At 40.0% G+C, this 18,915-nt stretch overlaps 1 protein-coding gene across 2 annotated transcripts in view; it reads right to left on the bottom strand.

The window, feature by feature from the left end:
* Nucleotides 1–18,915, bottom strand: part of pola1 (polymerase (DNA directed), alpha 1) — a 54,476-nt gene that overhangs the window by 6,704 nt on the left and 28,857 nt on the right. For both annotated transcript variants that reach the window (XM_073863835.1, XM_073863836.1), the window contains exons 35-36: nt 13,755–13,877; nt 5,249–5,345 (exon numbers count right to left, since the gene is read on the bottom strand). In XM_073863835.1, the coding sequence (XP_073719936.1) occupies nt 5,249–5,345; nt 13,755–13,877 (220 nt within the window). The remainder of the gene's footprint in view (nt 1–5,248; nt 5,346–13,754; nt 13,878–18,915) is intronic.

Here is an 18,915-nt window from a genome sequence, read left to right as displayed (position 1 = left end):
CGACACTAAATGTCTCGCCGTTTGAGGGGGAGGTGGTTGGTAAATTACAAAAAGGCGTGCGTATGTGTGAAAGTGAGTGTGTGTGAAAGAGACGAGGGCAGATAAAAGTTTTCAAACTGTACTTTATTCCCCCATCACTCCCAAACCTTTCCATTGGCATCAACAGCACCATAGCTCAATCCTCTACTTTTGGTCTGGTAATCGCTGGAAATGCACTTCTGAAATGCACTTTGGGGGTACAGTACAGCAGGTTTACAAACACAACCATCCCAGCCTTTACACTGCTAATCTATGTGCCGTTTTGGTTCCTTTCATTACTTGATTTTGACTGCCTGGTCTTTGTCTAGCTCTTCACTGAAAGTATTATACTTCTTATATAAAAAGTAGTTAAATCCGGGTAACAGACGTGGTTCACTAGCTACATTTACACGCAACCAAATAATCTGTTTGTAATCGGATTGATGGCTTAATCGGATTGAAAAGCCTACATGTAAACACCTTAATCAATACGATTGAGGTCGATCAGATGCAAATTTCAATTGTATTGAAAAGGGGTGGTATACTCCGATCTGTGATCTGATCATCAAGAAAAAAGTATTCATGTAAACGGTTGAATCGTATTATTTTCACAAATCACATGCAAAAATACCTTGTGCACATGCGCAGAAGAACTGTGCTTAAGCTTACGTCATATATTTACGTATCACATTATTCTCATCACAGAAACACGCAGAGCAAGACGATGACAAAATGCATTATGATGGTAATGGGGTCACGTGCTGTACATTCTGCAGCGTTCATGTCTTTTATAACATTAGATAAAGCAATAAAATAGTGTCTTGCCTTTCGAAAAGTGTCTTTGCCTATATCTGAAAACTTCTTAAGAACAACTTTCTCCAACTGAGCTTTGACTTTGTACATTTATTCAGAGATGATGTGCGCAACATTGCCAAGTCCTCTGCCTTTATAAACTTCAGATTTGGGCTACTGTTTAAACCGTTTCCACGGCTTGATTTCTTTTCTGTGGGTTAAAGATGAAAGGGGTTCGTTCAGTTGCTATTAGCATTTGGGCTGTGAATAGTCCATTTGGATGGTTTTGATACGCAAATCTGGCAATCCTGGTTGTGCGCTTGCGCATACATTTGGTTCAGATTATATAGAATGTACCTGTAAACGAACATTTTAAACAGATTGCAATGTTTAGGGTGCATGTAAACAGTACTGTCGAACCTGCAATCAGAGTAAATTAGTCGGATTGACAAAAGTTTGTGCATGTAAACATAGCCACAGAGGACACAGGTATTAGGCATGGGCACGAGTACTTGATTGCTCGAGTACGACGATCGTTGTGGGTTTATTTTTTTTGTGGTTATGGCGGCATTTGGATGTCTGGTTAGCATTACAAAGGCCTGTGGTAGTAAAGACTGGGTGCGTGTTTGATGTCGTGTTGAGCTGCGCAGACCAGCGTATGACATCAGTACCATGCATGATTCAAAAACAAACAACCCGTCGATCCGCGCAACGCTGTGTAGTCGAACACACCTCACATCAATGAGGCACTATGGTTTAAAAGGATGCCGTGATTTTTAGATTCACTTCTGGTAAAACGAAACTAACGTTGCAGTCAGTCAGGTGCAAAATGTACAGCGCCCTCACAAGTTCAATGGGTTATCACCTCATATTAAAACATCAAATGTCAAAAGATACCAGAGAGCCATACAAGCATTACATCTTGACTGAGAACAGGTGAGAGGATGACACGACACTGCTAATTGCTAAAATGATAGCAAAAGCTGCTAAATGTTATGAAGCTTGTGCTTTGGCTGGACGTGTTTTAAAGCGCGCTGTTGTGGTGCACATCCACCACAGGAGTTAAACTTTTTGGGGAGGTTTCCCGGACAGAGATTAGACTAGTCCTAGACTAAAATAAAATAAAATAAAATAAATGTCCAAACCGAAAACAACTTGCACTGACATATCCTAAAATACATCAGTGCCCTTTGTTTTGCCTCAAAACGCATGGAAGTAATGATTTTAGTAAGGCATGTTTGTTAAAACTAGTTATATTTCATAATTATACTAAGGCCTAGTCCTGGCTTAAGCTAATCCATGTCCGTGAAACCACCCTTAAATCCAGTACATAACTTAGTTTAAGTCTTGCATTTAGTGCAGAAAGATGCACATTGTGTATAGGGCTTAATATTATGTAGAGTGCGTCATATAGAAAGTGCTTTAGTTTGTGTTTATTAACCCTTTAGTTTCACTTCATCACGCAGCCATTCCTGTTAGAGGTTTCTGTTTAATAACATTTAATTCATTAATTCATTTAGTATGCCTTAATTTTTCTGTCATAGTTTCTTTAAAATGTAGTTTTTTTAAGTGTTTTTAATTAAAAAAAATATATATTTTCACCATGAAGTGTACGCCCGCCCCTTTGATTGCCCCACCCACAGTTAATAGAGTACTTGTTTTTCAGACCTATAGATTAATCAAAATGACAAACATGCACATCCCTAGCAGGTATAAACAAGACTAAAAAACCCACTGGGACTTTCACTTTGAAATCTAGTTGCAGAAACACTATGTTTACTCTTGCAACGATCTATGACAAGCTGCAATATACAGGGTTCCCAGACCCTTGAAACTCACATTTCAAGTGAGAGCAAGGTTACATCGTGTTACCTTTTAAGATACATTGTTACACTTCCCTTTCGAGGGAACTCGCGCTGCGTCACTGCGGTGACACTTTGGGGACGTATCCAGGAGGAATGTGTATATCAAATTCAACCAATGGTGAGGCTTAACAACAAAGACAGGGTGACACAGAAGCCAAAGAGTATATCGCTATCTACAATATTGCCAAAGACGGTGTTACAGGGACGCAGGAAGTATGGCAAGGGAGACGCAGCATCTCGTTCCCTTCTCAGGGAACAACAATTACATACGTAACCAGAGACGTTTTCATGTGTCAAACACAACTATGCAAAAAAGCATTTTGGTATGAATCAACATTCGCATACATAAGCATTTAAAGCGAACAGTTTAGCACGTGTGCTTAAAAAGTCTAGAAATTGTATGATATTATCCTTACCCTGAACATAAAAATCGTATAGTACATGCATATCATATGTGACCCTGTCAGTGAAATCCAGGGTAAAGCCTCAATCTAATTATGAGATTAGGAGCATCAACGTTAGATTTCACTTTGACACGACCACACTTCTTCAATCTTAATTATGTAGGATGATTTTATTTAAAAAGATTTTTTTTTTTTTAGTAAATTACAAAAAAATATATAATCAGCAATTCATCAGTAGATCATCAGCGATTGCTCATTATAAATGATATGCAAATTATACAATACAATTTTATTAGAATTATATAAACCAGAGCCCATTACAACATGAACTCAACCATCAATGTAAATAATCTGTTTCAGTAATGTCCAGCCTCATATGGTTTCCTTTACAACAGCTCAAAAGCTGTAATTTCTGCCAATTATTTGGCAGTAAATCGGTCGACCTCTAGCGAGCAAGGAAATAAATCTGAAAATAGCAAGAAAAATTAACTGTCTTGCTTTTTTGCTAGTCTTTTATCAGGAAAAACTAACAAGGCTGCAATGACCTGAACATCTAATAACTGCAGCTACACTATTGCATGCAGATAAACTGACACGGTATCAGCACAGATGTCCAGTGCGAGATGGTAAATTTACAACCCATACAATGGCAGAGCTCCATCCCAGGGTCTAAATAAGAAACTGGACCAGGTAAAGAAAGTACATGCCATCCAGCCCTATAATTTCACCCCTAGACCCCTATAAACCCTGCAGTCTATAATACAGTAATGTGTAGTATTATAGTGATAGGGGAGATAACCGTCTCAAAGCTATACTTCAGTGCTGTGTGTGTGATGTCCTTCACTAATCCCTCAATATACACATGCATGTACACATGCCAATGGCAAAGATCCATGTATATAAACACAGTTAAAATTGCACAGAAGTAACTGGGAAAGACAAATGATAAGCTTAGGGTAGGGTTTTACTTTTCACGTCAATGTGAGCCCTTATCGTATACGGTCAAGTGTTCTTCTGCGAAGCCCGTACGGACATGACTTATTTTAACAGTAGTGTGTTACATTTCAGGCAAATGCACAGATGATGCACAAAAAGCAGGGTTATGAAATTGGCTGCATGCAGATGTCTGCGCAAAACCACTTTTATTATAGAAGTATTTGAGCGAGATGTAGCGCTAACAAACAAAAAACCTTAAAATGAAAAAATAAGAATACATATGGTTTCAGAAAACAATAAAAATTTTAAAAAAGGAGGAGGAGAACAGAAGGAGAAACGTCACCTCTTATTGCACCTGGTGAAAATCAAGGCGAGAGGGTTAAAATCACTCCTCCACGAATTAGAGCCTTGGCTGCAGTGATGGGCAGTGTGGTTGACAGAACGCCACAGATTGGCCACAATTACTCGCAGAAACAACAGACGGGAAAAGTAACGAAATAAAATTCCAGAGAGAAGCCAAGTCTATAATCATGTTAGGCCCTCGCCCCCCCATTCACTCTCCCCTCGGTCTGCTCCACGTCGTGAGTGGTCATCTATTGATTACACATTATATTTATCTACGGCTCTCCCGCTTGGCTCGGAACCTCATCGGCACATGTAAAAATAAATAAATAAATAAATGTATAAGTCTATTCCAAGAGGTCCTTTTTAATCAAGTGACATCAATCAAAACGGATTGTGGGTAAGTAGCCACTGCTCAGCTAGCGGCGGCCATGAGCGGTCTGGATCCTCCAACGGCCGGCTGAAAACATATGCTCCATGTCCCATTATTTATGAAGGGCTATCCTTTAGCCTTCTCTCCAATTACTTGCCCTATCATTTTCCAAAATCTAAAAACTGTTTTCAATCAACATAGCCAGCGCTATTACCGAGAGCCTACGGGATGAGAGGAGGCCCTTTCTCTCTCACTCCCCTTTTCCTTCCAACTGATTGGACCGCTTTGCATTCCGCATCGCGCCGGTCCGTGATTGAATCCGTCGCCTGAATTACGGCTGTCGACTCGAGGATCTGAGGATTCTTAACCCAACCTCGTGGCCGCCTCCAGCCGACGTGAGGTGTGTGTGTGTGTAGAGATGGAAATGTGTGTTGGTCAAGCGCTTATAGGCGATGTTTGCGAGAACCTTTTTGGTACAATTAGCAATAACGCATGTTAATGTTTATGTGCACTCTTACGTTTATCCTCCACTGACAGGACCTTGTTGATGGCATAATCCCAGTCGAAGATGTATCTGTAGAAGCTCAGCTGGTTGTACAGGGCTTTCTCAGAATACTAAAATGAGAGGGAAGAAAATGTACATATTAGTATTGTCAACATGTTTATTTTTATATGCAAATGTAACATGCTAAATATAGTTTATTTTAAGAAAACTCAGGTTACTAAATGAATAATTATTGAATACCTGATATTGTTGCTAAACAACATTCCTTAATTTAACAATAATATGAAATAGTTCAATTGTCACTTATTAAACAGAATAGTTAATTAATTGAGGAACGTCTAAAGGGTACAATTTGATTGTTTTTATTTGTCGAAACACTTTGAAGTACATATTAGTTTTTGCTGTGGCACTAAAACTGGCATCAAGTTCAGTGGATTTACTGAATTCTGGCATTGTGACAACCAGAGCATTGAAGACAATGAAGGTTATTAAAAATCCAGGACAACGTTAAACTATATCAATGACAGATCATACCACAAAAAAACGTATAATATACCATGGTCACACTAGACTTTCTGCATTTGAAAGTTATACATACAGTCGCAATCAACATTATTCAATCAACCCTCCCAAACATGGTTATACTTATAAGTGTACGCTTTCCTTAAGTTTTTTTTAAAAATTGCATATATAATAGTTTTGCGCAATTAAAAATGATAACGTAAATATATAATGTAATCCCTTATGAAAATTAACCATGTTTTATTGTGGTAAAAATGTAGTAACCATGTTTTTCTTTGGTGTATTGATTACTATCGGCAAAACCCTGGTTTTACAACACTAACCATGGTTTAGCTATGGTTTTTTATTTTGTGGTTACCATGGTTTTACTACAGTAACCATGTTTTTTTAGTTTTAACTGTAGAAAAACCATGGTTAATTTTGGTAAAGGATGCTTTTGAGTAATAATTTTTTTTGTAATTCAGCTATGTCATAATTATTTAACCCCTATTTAACACCGGTGCTTTTGAGTGCCTTACAGTCCCTCCAGAAAAAAGCGATTATGCAATCGCATGATTGAACGAATAATCAGTCAAAGTCGGCGGATTAATTTCTTTTTAAATACGCCGCACTTTCGCAGCAGAAATTGTAGATTTCCGTGCTCAAAATATGTGGGGCTTGCATGATTTCAAAATCCCCGCATTTTCGTAGCAAAAATCACATATATCTTAGCAGAAAGTTCAAAATTGTTGCATTTACCTCACACAAGCGCAGCCATGTCCCCTGTTGCCATGGGAACGTTATGAAGTGACGTGATTACGCGACGTGAACATCATTGAAAGCTGCAAAAGCTGCAAACAGTTTTTGCAAGTTCCCGCAAATTCATCGCATAAAACTGCATAAATATCCTGCATATTCCATTGCATTTTTTAAGAAAACGTGCCGCCAAGGTCAAGGATTTTTGCCTGCAACAATCACAAAAAAACTTTGCGTTTTTCTGGAAGGACTGGCTTTATTTATGTGGTACGGTACAAAATTGTGTTACAACACAAGTATATTTTGCATTTGGCAGATACTTTTATCCAAAGCGACTTACAGTGCATTACCAGCTATACGTTTTTAGCAGTATTTGTGTTTCCTGGGTTCGAACCCATGACTACCACTGAGCTATATAGACTGTTTCATCAGACGCACGTGCGGTGACGCGATACGCGCCTGGTCCGACCTTTACTTCCGGTTTCAGTTTTTTAATGGTCTGACTATTTGCTAAACTGAACTCTTAAACAAATACCTCGTCGAAAATAACAAATGTTTTGGTTTCCAAGGTAACCTACGTGTTGTTTTTGCATGTTATATAACAAACTACGTTTAAAGTCCTTTGTAGTGTTGTAGTCAAGACCACCTAAACCGAGACCAAGTCATGACCAGGACCAAGACAGGCCGAGACCGAGACAAGACCAAGACTTTAAAGGGTCGAGACCAAGTCAAGACCAAGACAGCCCGAGACCAAGTCAAGACCAAGACCATTGCAAGTCACTGCATTAAAAACACTTTTGATAAAATGTGGAATATGCATATGATTAGGCACTTCTTGTCTGTGTGTGTGCCTGTGTGTGTGTGTGTATGTCATCAGAGAAGTTGATAAAATAATCAGATAAATTCTCACATATCTGCAATGTTTTTTTGTCTATAAGCAAATAAAAGTGAACAAACACTAAAGAGCTGAAATCAACTTAACCATTTATTCTGAACTGTCTTTCCATGGCTTGCCATCCACTTAACATAATGCAGGCGTTTTTAGTAATAAAATTAGAAAAATTGTCATTGGGAGAAACTTAAACAATGCCAACATCATATGCCAAACCTGAATAAACTGCATAAAATGAATGATAAAAAATACATTTGTGATGTGCCATCAGTTGTGGTCTTGAAAAAAAATTCAGAGTCCTCTTTGTCTGAGACCGAGACGAGACAGAGTAAAAATGCGGTCGATTCCAAGACGAGACCAAGAACTCGAGAACTACAACACTAGTACTTTATTGTATTTATTCTTAGCGGAGTTTACCGGAAGATATGTGTAGACCACGGACGCCGCTTCTTTGTGTTGTTACTGCTGAAACCGTCTATAGGAACAAGCAAGCCTTTGAAAAGCCTTTAACAAAACTGAACTACCTTGTTCTGTTACACATATATTATAAATATATAATCAAGACATCACATGGCAAACCTAATGCTTCCTCCATCTTGGATTTGCTAAAGAAAAAAAGTGTTCAAACTTTTTGAAATTTTGTATATTTTGTAATGGTGAAATTTATCGCTGGATCTTGCGTTACTAGACTGACGCATTGGCATGTGTATGAATAGAAGCCAATTAAATAAAAAGGCTAGTGTGGTCATGGCATAAATGCTACTGTATAGATCTGTCTTTGAATTTTAGTGACATGATAGATGTTGATTGTTTCACTGCATATTCAATGAAACAAAACAAAAAAAAAAAATGCAAAAGGGAAAAACCAATTAGCTAAAATCATACTCATGTAGTTCAGTAAAACATGTCTTTGTCACTGGAATTGAAAGGTTGAAGCGTAATGAGATTGGCGAGACTCAATCAGTGAGATCTGAAGAATCACCTGTGTTAATTACAGCTGTGAAGATAGGAACTGTTTGCCATATATTCTCCACTGTCACAGATGGTGACAAACACAAGCACAGTCAAACCCCAACGTTATAGCCATAAAACACATGAAACGGTCTGATTGGCTGAAAACAGGCAGTGCACTACCCACCTTCTCTCCTTACAATGCAAGAAAACGGTGTTTGGTTTGTAAATTCAGCTGTAATTACCGTTACCCATGTGTCTAACTGCCAGAGGCGCGCAGGTCGAGCGAGAGAATAAAAGAGAACGGGGAGAGAGAGAGAGAGAGAGAGACAGTCAAGCTCTGAAATTACCTCTTTCATAATAGTTTGTTTTGATAAGGCACCGTGTGTGGATCTGATGAACAACTGTTGCTGTCAATTTGATTAGCCATTATACTTTTATGTTAATTGCTGTTATTGGGTCACAGTCTCTTCATGTCACCATAGAATCAGAGCGATGTGGGTGCCGTGGGAGTTTAGCAAGGGCTCTTTCCTCAGCAGACCGGCTTTTAATTGCCCTCTACAGCTTCCGATGAGCCCAGCAGCTGTTGACCCATAATGCACTGGCTGGTCAACAGCCGTGCCTGTCGATTCAGCAATGCGACCATAATGGAGCTTTGATAATCAGCGCCAGTGTCACGTGTGAGTAAACAGGCTCTCCGCCGGATGCAAACCACTCTCTCAAAAACACCTGCGAACATGGAGACGATCGTAGGAACCTAAAATACAGTACAATAAGTGGACATACGTGCAAGGCCAGGCCAGGACAAGCTTTGCAGCTGTGCTGACAGGTGTCAAAAGGGGTGTGACTAAGACATCGTCAAACGTTATTTAATTTAAACCCCCCCACCCCACAAACAGAGGCCCCTCCCATATGCGGCTTTGCACGGCTCAATGCTTTGTTCCTGTACTGACACCATTTCAATTTTCTCCACAAATCTGCAGCATTTTCGGCCCGAGTGACTGAGGAGCAAACCAGCTGTGAAATTGCCTCTCTCCAGAGACCCCCGCCTTATCCCCCATCCCAATCGCCCATCCCTTTGCAGCCCCCTGATAAAGACATGGCAGCCAGGGAACACTTCCCACTGCCGTACTACCGAACCCCTTAGTGCAACCTAAACACGGACTGCCGGAAGACCTGGATGAAGTGACAGAGAATAAAAAAATGGGGAAAGAGTCAAAGTGTCAACTATTACCACCATAAGGCCGTGCAATATGGTCACAGACGTGGAAAAAAATAGGCAGATGCCCAAAAGACCTTTAAGGGACTCTTAAAGGAAATGATGAATGCACAAGTTTGAGTCTACGGTGTGGTGCCTGTACATACTGTAAATGAATGACTTGACACTTATCATGTGGATCATCTACATATATAGCGCTAGTTAGCTCCTTAAGGCCATGGTGCTTGTATTTAAAAGATGTATAATACTCCTTTTAAGCTCAGCGAAAATGGCTACTCTTTCAATTCATGCAGATCTGTGCAGCTGCAAAAGGAGAAGCTGAAAAAAGGAGAAAATCTCCAAACAGTTTTAATGAGGCTTAACAAAAAAAAAAAAAACGCTTCAATCTGAGTTAATTTTAACGGTCTGAGCTGAAAAGGAAGGCGATCGGCATCACAAGGTTTCATAACGAGTCAATATATGTAAATCTTTACAAGGCAAACACAGTGGGAAACAAAGACATTTAACTGAAGCGCCCGTTGATGTCTCCACTTTTTGTGCACATAATTTCTCCCCATTGAAAGGTATAATTGCCTGCTATTTGAAGATATTCATGCTCAATTTTTGAAATTAATTTCAATTGGGGGGAAATGTAGAAATGTCAGCTCCCGTGAAAGGGATTTGATTTCAATTATCCTTGCTCAAAGGACTGTGATTTCCAAATACACTTAAGCAAAATTATGACAAGAATTTTTGTTCCCAGAAATTCAGTGTTTAAAGAGCGATTAGACGATAAATGGACTGGCTTTGAATTGAAGTGAATGCGCCGGTTACCATCTGAAAGGCACTCAATTATCCCTGATTGCTCCTGTTATAATGTATCAAATAGAGATACCTGCTATTGCTGTAATTTGTGTGAAAATTAACATGCTGCAATTTCCACTAGAGGGAAAAAAGGAAGCCCTAATGGGTGCCTGAACGTACATCAATAAAATGGAGAGAGAGAGGCAGAGAGAGACAGCGGGTGTGGGGGGGCTGTGGTTGGAGAGATCTATGAGAAAGCAGCTGAACAAGAAAAGAAAAAAAAAACAGAGCGAGCCAGTGTTAAAGGAAAAGAGCGAGAGAAAGATAGAGAGAGAGAGAGAAAAAATTTAATTTACTGAAAATATTACAAATTGCACCTGTGTACAACTCCTTCAAATTACCGGCCAATCAGCCGAGGGTGCCTATTACGCTTCCATTTAATCTGGATACAATGGTAGTCAATGTCTCTGTGTCCGTGGAGACGCCAGTGGAGATGCTTTGCTGTCAGCCGAGCTGTAAAGCCCACAACGGCGGAGAGATGGTAGCGGGGTGAGGAAGTTAATGTTTTATTCAGCCGGCAGTTTAAACTGCCATCTCACCAGGCAGAACAGAGGACAGCTAAGTGGCGATGGTGACAAGAGAAATTGTCCTTTTGGGTTTCAACCTGTCGCCACAGAACTAGACGCAGATATAAAGCAGACGAAGGGAGGAGGAGAAAGAAAGAGTGATGGAGGACTGGGGGAGATCTGTCGGTTCTGGTTTAAAACAATAAAAGTGAAAGACGGATACAAAGGTAGACGCTGATTTTGAAAAGGACGTCACTCACTCACGTCTGCACTGGGCAAAAAGTGGGAGTTTTTGATAACAGGTGAACCCTCTTCAGATGATCACAGAAAGCTGAAACAACTGCTTTTATTTTGTAGCAAACACAGACAGATTACACTAACACTATAGTAAAAACTAGACTGCTGGGTTGATTAGATCTGACAATAAATTTACTTATGCATATTTGTTTTTGTCTTAATTTGAATATTGTGATCCTGCTAAAAGCCTGAACAACCCATCTGATTATTCGACAAGGTCCACGAAAACACAAAAATTAACCAGTATTGGCCCTTTCGTAACACAATACCTTATTACTTTCTTCCAATATATAAAAAGGTTATTGGATATTGTTAACCAACAAAACAACAGCTATCAAAACACTGTACTATGCAAAGTACAAGTTTTTTATATCAGGTACACCCACTTTAAGTGATCAAAGTGAGCACACGCTCTCCAGCAGAAGTCCATCCTGGCCAAGGCCAAGTCTTGATGGAGGCTTGTTCATTTTATCAAGGCAGCTTGTTAAAGCAGGAAGTGAACCCACATCATGTCAGATGGGTCAGAAGGTTCCAGTAATATATAACTGGTATAACAAGGTGACAGGGATGAAACAGGATAAGAAAGAAGATAGAAGGGAATAAAGGGCCTGAACTGTGTCAGGGAGAACTTTCACAGGCTCCACAGCACCACCACCTGGACAAACACAGCTTTTTTGTATAGCAGTGTCTTTAACCAGTGGTAAACATACCCCAGGGGGGTACTAATTTAATTTTAAAGAATTAGATTTTGTTAAATTAAATTGTTAAAACCAAAATAAACAAGGTCTAAGTTTTTTAGGGCTATTTATATACAATAAAATTTTTTTAGGTATAAATAAACAGCTTAACACAGAGGTCTTCAACCTTTTTCAGGCCAAGGACCCCATAAAGGATAGAAAGGAGTAACAGGGACCCCCAGTACATGTAACAACTTAAGGGCTCAGTCACACCAAAAGCGCTTTAAACGCTTGCAAACGCAAGGCGCGACGCACTGCCTTTTTTAAAAAAGAGCAGTGCAGCGCGGCTTTTCATATTGCTAAGCAACCACCGAGTCAGCTGTCTTGTCAATCAAATATTGAAGCGTGAGCGCTCTTTTGCTGTTAACTGTCATATTAGCAGAAACTTTAAAAAGAGGGCGCTTGCTCTGACCTTGTTTGAGGATAAGAGGAGCACAAACACGCAGGAGAGAGTGAGCGAGTGGAGTCCGGTTCTTCAAAGCAACTGTAAACTTCCCTCGCCACAACGTAAGGCCCGCCTCTCCCCTCATTCGATTGGACAATGGAAGACGCGAATGACGTCAGGCGCTCCTCCGCTCTCAGCGCTCCTTCAAAAACGCGTGCGCGGCAGGCGGCAGAAAACCGCAAGGCGCTCGGCGCGCATAAACAGCGCGCAAACGCGCCCTGCCCATAGAATATCATTCAAAAAAGGCGCCTGCAACTGCCATAAACGCTTTTGGTGTGACTGAGCCCTAAGACTGCATTTACATACATGTTATAATGGTTATGTTACAAAGATATTAAAATAATATTTTTTCGGGATACTACATAACATTTAATTTAACTGGTAGATTTTATAGTGAAAGAGTTATGCTCTTCGTTTTAATTCATTATTAGGCATATTAATGCATTTTTGTTTGATGCCCAATTTAATCCGTTCAAACAATATATTTTCCAGATATTTTGCATTCAAATAATATTTGGAGGACCCCCAGTGAAACCACTACAGGCCCCCAAGAGTCCCCGAACGCCGTTGAAGACCCGTGGTTTAAAGGTGCAGCGTGTAATTTTTAGAAGGATCTTTTGACAGAAATGCAAAATAATATACAAAACTTTACTATCAGGGGTGTATGAAGACCTTTCATAATAGACACACACTCGCGAACTTCCCTAAGCACTTCCCCTCACGGGAATCCCTGTCGCCATTTTGAAGTGCGTTCCACTTCGTCAAGTGGACGAGGGAAGTTTGTATGGACAAACCCTCGCTCCCTCGATTTTGACCGAGGGAGCGAGTCTGCTTCATATGTACACTTCATGCAGCTTCATATCCCACAATGCAGCACGATTGTGACGTCATTTCAGCAACTCGCGCTTTGCACATGGAGGGGGCGGTCTCCACTTTCCATGTGATCAAGGGCTTAGGGCGATCCATTTCAACCCACTTCAAGTGTTCTAGCAGTAGTGGGCACTTGTACAACGTAAGCAATGATGTACATCCGAGTGAACGAGACTGAGGGAAGTTAGCGAGGGAAGTTCATAAAAAAACGAACTGGAACGCAGGGCCAGCTATTGGTTGCAATTCGCAACCTCACCACTAGATGCTGCTAAAATTTACACACTGCACCTTTAACACATTCTGTTTCTCTACAAGTAATGAAAAAGTGCAGAAGACATTTTTGACAGAGGTAGTGCAACAACACTTATTAAAATCTTAATTAAATTAAATCATCCAAATGATATCCAGCATAATACGAGTAAAAGTACGATTTCTATGTTGGTGTCGACAAAGGTGACCTACATAAGTCTGAATGGTTGAGTAACAAGAGTGTATACAGTACCTCAGGTCTCAGTGTGGATCTGAGACAGGCAGGGCAGATCGGCCCAGACCTTGAAAATGCAATGGGCAGCCGACGGGTTCGGTTCCGACAAGCCTGATCCTCACAAAGCAGCCAACCGCTGTACACAGTGAGAAAGAAAGAGAGATACAACTTAGTGCACTTTTTTCTTATCAATGACCAAATTTTCTGATCATCACTGATGCATGTGATCCTATGTGGCTACGGTCCCCAGGAGATGGGCAACCGGTGCTATTGCCTGTGGTGGGGCCCGTGTGAGGCCTCAGACTGCAGCAGATGCAGCTGCCCCCCTGCCGACACTGCCCCTGTTATTACAGCAGGGGCCAGGGGGTAATGCCCTGCTAATGACAGAGCACTAAATAAACCCCTAGTATCAGAGATGCACCTGTCCCTGAAGCATTACCACCACCTACCCTACTATAGAAAGACAGAGAGAGAAGATATATTACCAATATATCTAATAAACTAATATATATATATATATATATATATATATATATATATATATATATATATATATATATATATATATATATATATATATATATATATATATATATATATATATATATATATATATATATATATATTACATTAAAGAAGTATAATTGTTTGTAAATAAAGAAATGCATGTTGACTTAGATTTCAACATCTTACGGCAATAAACACAAAACATTAAATGTTTTCCCAGTCCATTACTTCAAATTGAAATAAACAGCCAAAAGACACAAAGTATAAAATAACTAGAGTGATTCAAATTACAGAATAGAAATGCATCTTCACATTCATAACCGTCTTAATTAGGTTTCATTTTCTGAACTCCAAGCATCTCTGAATGGTTTCTCTCAAGCTTATCACCCTTGTTAAATCCAAAGATGAGTCTTATCATTCCACCTGTGCTGTCAAACACATTTGGCCTATGTGGTTATTGTTAGGACCTCACAACATTATCAGAATCAACAGCTTGTTTTAATTTCCCAATTAATCTCATCTACATGGCGTTTTGTGCGGAGGGGCCGATGTTATTTGGGTAATTAGCACTAAGCCCCAGGGCCGAGGGATACCCAGAGTGTGTAATTGAATCCGAACATATGTGAGCTGTTTGGCTTTCATTTTGAAGACAGTGCCGTGTTATCACCCCTCTGTTTGCCTTAACGGACCTTTTGTGTTTCTGGAGGCCCAAGACTAAACCAACATTTCTGTTCCCATGGGCTTAGAGAAAGACTTTAGATAGAGGAACACACACAGGCCAGCTTACAAACGCACAAGTATGTCAGACACAGAAGTCAAGATGGAGACTTCTTTCCATGTACAGTGATCTGATTAGAAGAAAAAGACATAGATGGTCTCGGATTGCGAAAATGCCCCATTACACCATTTTTACTCCATAACATTCTTCACTCGAAAATTATGACTTTATTGAGTTTGCGTGAGGGTTACATGTACACCTTTACCAGCATTTAAATTTCCCAGCCCCTTTTTATGAAACACTCTCAATGAACAGCGTCAAGGTGTGCACTTTACAAAGTATGCCATAAACTTCAAAAAGATAGTTAACCCCAAAAGGAAAGCCCATTGTTTGCTCACCCTTAAGTTTTTCTGCTGAACACAAAGGAAGATATTTTGAGCAATGTTTGTAACCTTTTTGAGCACCATTGACATCCATGTAATTTTTATTTCCCACTATGGAAGTCAATGGTGCTCCTGTTTCCTGCTTGGTTACAAATAATTTGCTTTTTGTTCAGCAGAACAAAAAAAATTATACAGGTTTGCAACAATTTGAGGGGGTGAGTAAATGATGACTTTTTGGGTGAAATATCCTTGTGAAGTACGGAAATCCAATGCTTTTCTAGTTGGCCAAGCATTTACAAGTATGCGGTCATACTGTATATACAGTTTTAACATTTTTTGCACTACTGTTACAACAGACAAGGAAACTTGGCATATAAAAGCATTTAAGCTAATGCCAAATATAGTAATACAAGATCAACATTAAAAATGCAAAACAAAATCGCATTCAACTCGAAATGTTACATAAAATCAAGCTAGCATAGCAAAGTCTCACATCACCACATAGAGGTTCAGTGGCATCCTACTGTACAAACCGAAATCTATGTACGAAACCACACGTCCAGACGAAATATGTTAAACAAGGTGAGAAATGCAAAACCTTATAGTGCTTGCTTTATAAGAAATCTCCTTTTGCATCCTTATTGTAACCAACGAGAAAGGGAGGATGGGAAAATCAGAGAGCAAGACAGAAAAAAGCATCTAATTGAAACACTAAGAGCTTGCTCTGCAAGAGAGAGAGGCAGGATAAAGCTTCATAATTGCATAATTATACCAGTCGATACCTGACACTGCGAATACAGCCACTTCTGCAGCCGTCAAATGAGTTCCACATAATTTAACCAAACACTGGGCAAAGACTGAGGCCCACAGATCAGTGCAAGCTACCGGAAAAACGCTCCCGGTCTCCTCCTTTCTCTCTCTCGCTTTCTCCATTTCACTGTCGCATCCATACCTGCCGTTCTTATACCGTTGCCTCGTCTCAATTTTACATAGGATTTTTCAGTTCAACTTGGACTACAATTAGACTGACACTTAAAGGAAAACACCACCGTTTCTCAATAATTTACTATGTTCTTACCTCAACAAATTTTTTTCAATGCGTGCACTTTTAATCTTTGCACAGCGCTTCTTGAATGTGTTAGCATTTAGCCTAGCCCCATTCATTCCTATGGCTCCAAACAGGGATGAATTTAGAAGCCATGTTTTCCCTATTTAAAGACTGTTACATACAGTTACACGAGTAAGTATGGTGGCACAAAATAAAACTTTTGTTTGAAGCTATAGGAATGAATGGGGCTAGGCTAAATAGCCTCGACACTTTGATAGCATTTAGCTTAGCCCCATTCATTCAATGGTACTAAACAGAGATAAAGTTAGAAGTGACCAAACACATCAACGTTTTTCCTATTTAAGACGAGCAGTTATACGAGCAAGTATGGTGGCACAAAATAAAACATAGCGCTTTTCTAAGCGGATTTTAAAGAGGACCTATATTTTATGGCGGAATAGCACTTTTGGGAGTACTTCGACTCGGCGCAGTAACACTCTCCTTTTCATTATGAGAGGGAGAAGGGGAGCGGACTTTTCAGGCAAGTCGAAGTACTCCCAAAAGTGCTATTCCGCCATAAAATATAGTTCCTCTTTTAAATCCGCTTAGAAAAGCTTACGTTTTATTTTGTGCCACCATACTTGCTCGTATAACTACTCGTCTTAAATAGGAAAAACGTTGATGTGTTTGGTCACTTCTAACTTTATCTCTGTTTGGTACCATTGAATCATTGAATGAACGGGGCTAAGCTAAATGCTATGAAAGTGTCGCCGCGCGCCACAGCGCTTACGTGCACGCACTAAGATGATAGAGGTATGTATCAACTCTTCTTAGTTAAGGTAATAACAGTTTAATATGGAAAAAGGATAGACTATTCATTTAAATCAAGGTCTTTACTCCGAGGCAAAGTTTCGCGTTTGTGGTTGGGGGGCTCCTACAGGCAAACAGGGGTAGTGCAATACTTTGAGATTAGAGAGAAAGCAGCTTCATGGTTTTTAAATTAGGGTAAAATAGTTTTAATTATTTTTTAAACCATAAGTAGCTATGTCTACCTATTCAAATTAGACAAAATATTAATTATTAATAGCTCAGACAAAATCATAATTGGCTCTGGACTGGGGGGCAGTTCCCCTCTTACCCCACCAACTGCGCCTATGTCTTTACTAGGGATGCACCAATACAAAATGTCTGTGCCGTTACTGATATTCGATTGCTTAGAATGACATCTGCTGTTACCGATACTTTTTCAAATTATTATGTTATAAAATCTTAAAAGTGCAGAGCATATAAACAGCAATTCTGTTAGTGACCCAATTCAAAATAATCACGCAGCATGAGTTGTGATGCGTTTTTCTAACACTTTTGATTGCCCGGATATAATCTGCCCTGATCCTCGGTTGTTTTAAATCCTTGGTGCATTGCTTATCTTTTCACTTTCACATTTTATCCGTAAAAAAACAAAAATTTAATAAGTCTAAACATTTTACAAACTTTACAGCACATGATGAGACAGCAAAAACCATTGCAAAGTTTAACACTCTGGGTTAGTGGTTTTTCAAATCCCCTATGTATGAGAAACAGCAATAATGATGTTTGTCTAGCAAGCACTGGTAATGAAGGAATTTTGCCATCTAAATATCCTTACAAATCCACCAATCCCACCTAACACACACACACACACACACACACACACAAGCCTTCTCTCTGATGCGCTTAATCCAAAGCAACCCCTTTTAGTCTTGAAAAAAGCTGCGATTACATGCACCTCTGTGCAAAAAAGCCCCGAGACAACAGCCTCTCACGGGCTTTGTGCCTCCGTAATCAACAGCTGTACATTCACACAGTGGCTGCGGAGCCCGAGAGCGGCTGAATGGACGCAAATGCGTCCACTTTGTACATCTCTGCTTTAATCAAGCCTTTTCTATTCAGCAATCTGACCTTTTGTTCAAAACAGGATTATTGCTTTTTTATTTATTTATTTCTGTCCCACCCCCCCCACCGCCGCCACCACCACCACATCCCCAAGCCGGTTACCAAGGGCGAAGCACATGACGAACGTAATTGCAATAATTTGTTAAACGCCATGGCAACCCACATTAGAATGGGGTAAATACGGGGGGTGCCACTTCGTGCCACGCTCTCACTTTGCAGAAGACGCAAGGAGTCAGAACAGATGACAACGAAGAAGGAATCAGGGGAAAGAAAGGGGGAAGGGAGAAAGGAGAGGAAAGCATATTTGCTTTGTCTCCAAAGGGTGGTTTTATTGGTAACGGTGGTGAGCTGTAGGTGGAGGTGCCTGTGATTTCTTTCGTGATTAATGCCTAGCTGCCGTTCTGTAGGAAACTCAACAAACAGCTCCGACTTCCAATCTGTAACCATGTAAGCCGCGAGTCCTCCCTCACGCGGACAGGCTTTCTTCCTTCTATCTGTGCGAACAAACAACTCTATTTGAGCTCTCCCCTCAGCTGAAAGGAATCCTTAATTACACAATATCAGCCTCTTCATTGCACCCAGTGTGGGAGG

Source organism: Misgurnus anguillicaudatus, chromosome 25 (genome assembly GCF_027580225.2).
Source record: "Misgurnus anguillicaudatus chromosome 25, ASM2758022v2, whole genome shotgun sequence".
Lineage (NCBI taxonomy): Eukaryota > Metazoa > Chordata > Actinopteri > Cypriniformes > Cobitidae > Misgurnus > Misgurnus anguillicaudatus.
The sequence above is the reverse complement of the archived record's forward strand: the minus strand, read 5'-3'. Positions and strand labels throughout refer to the sequence as shown.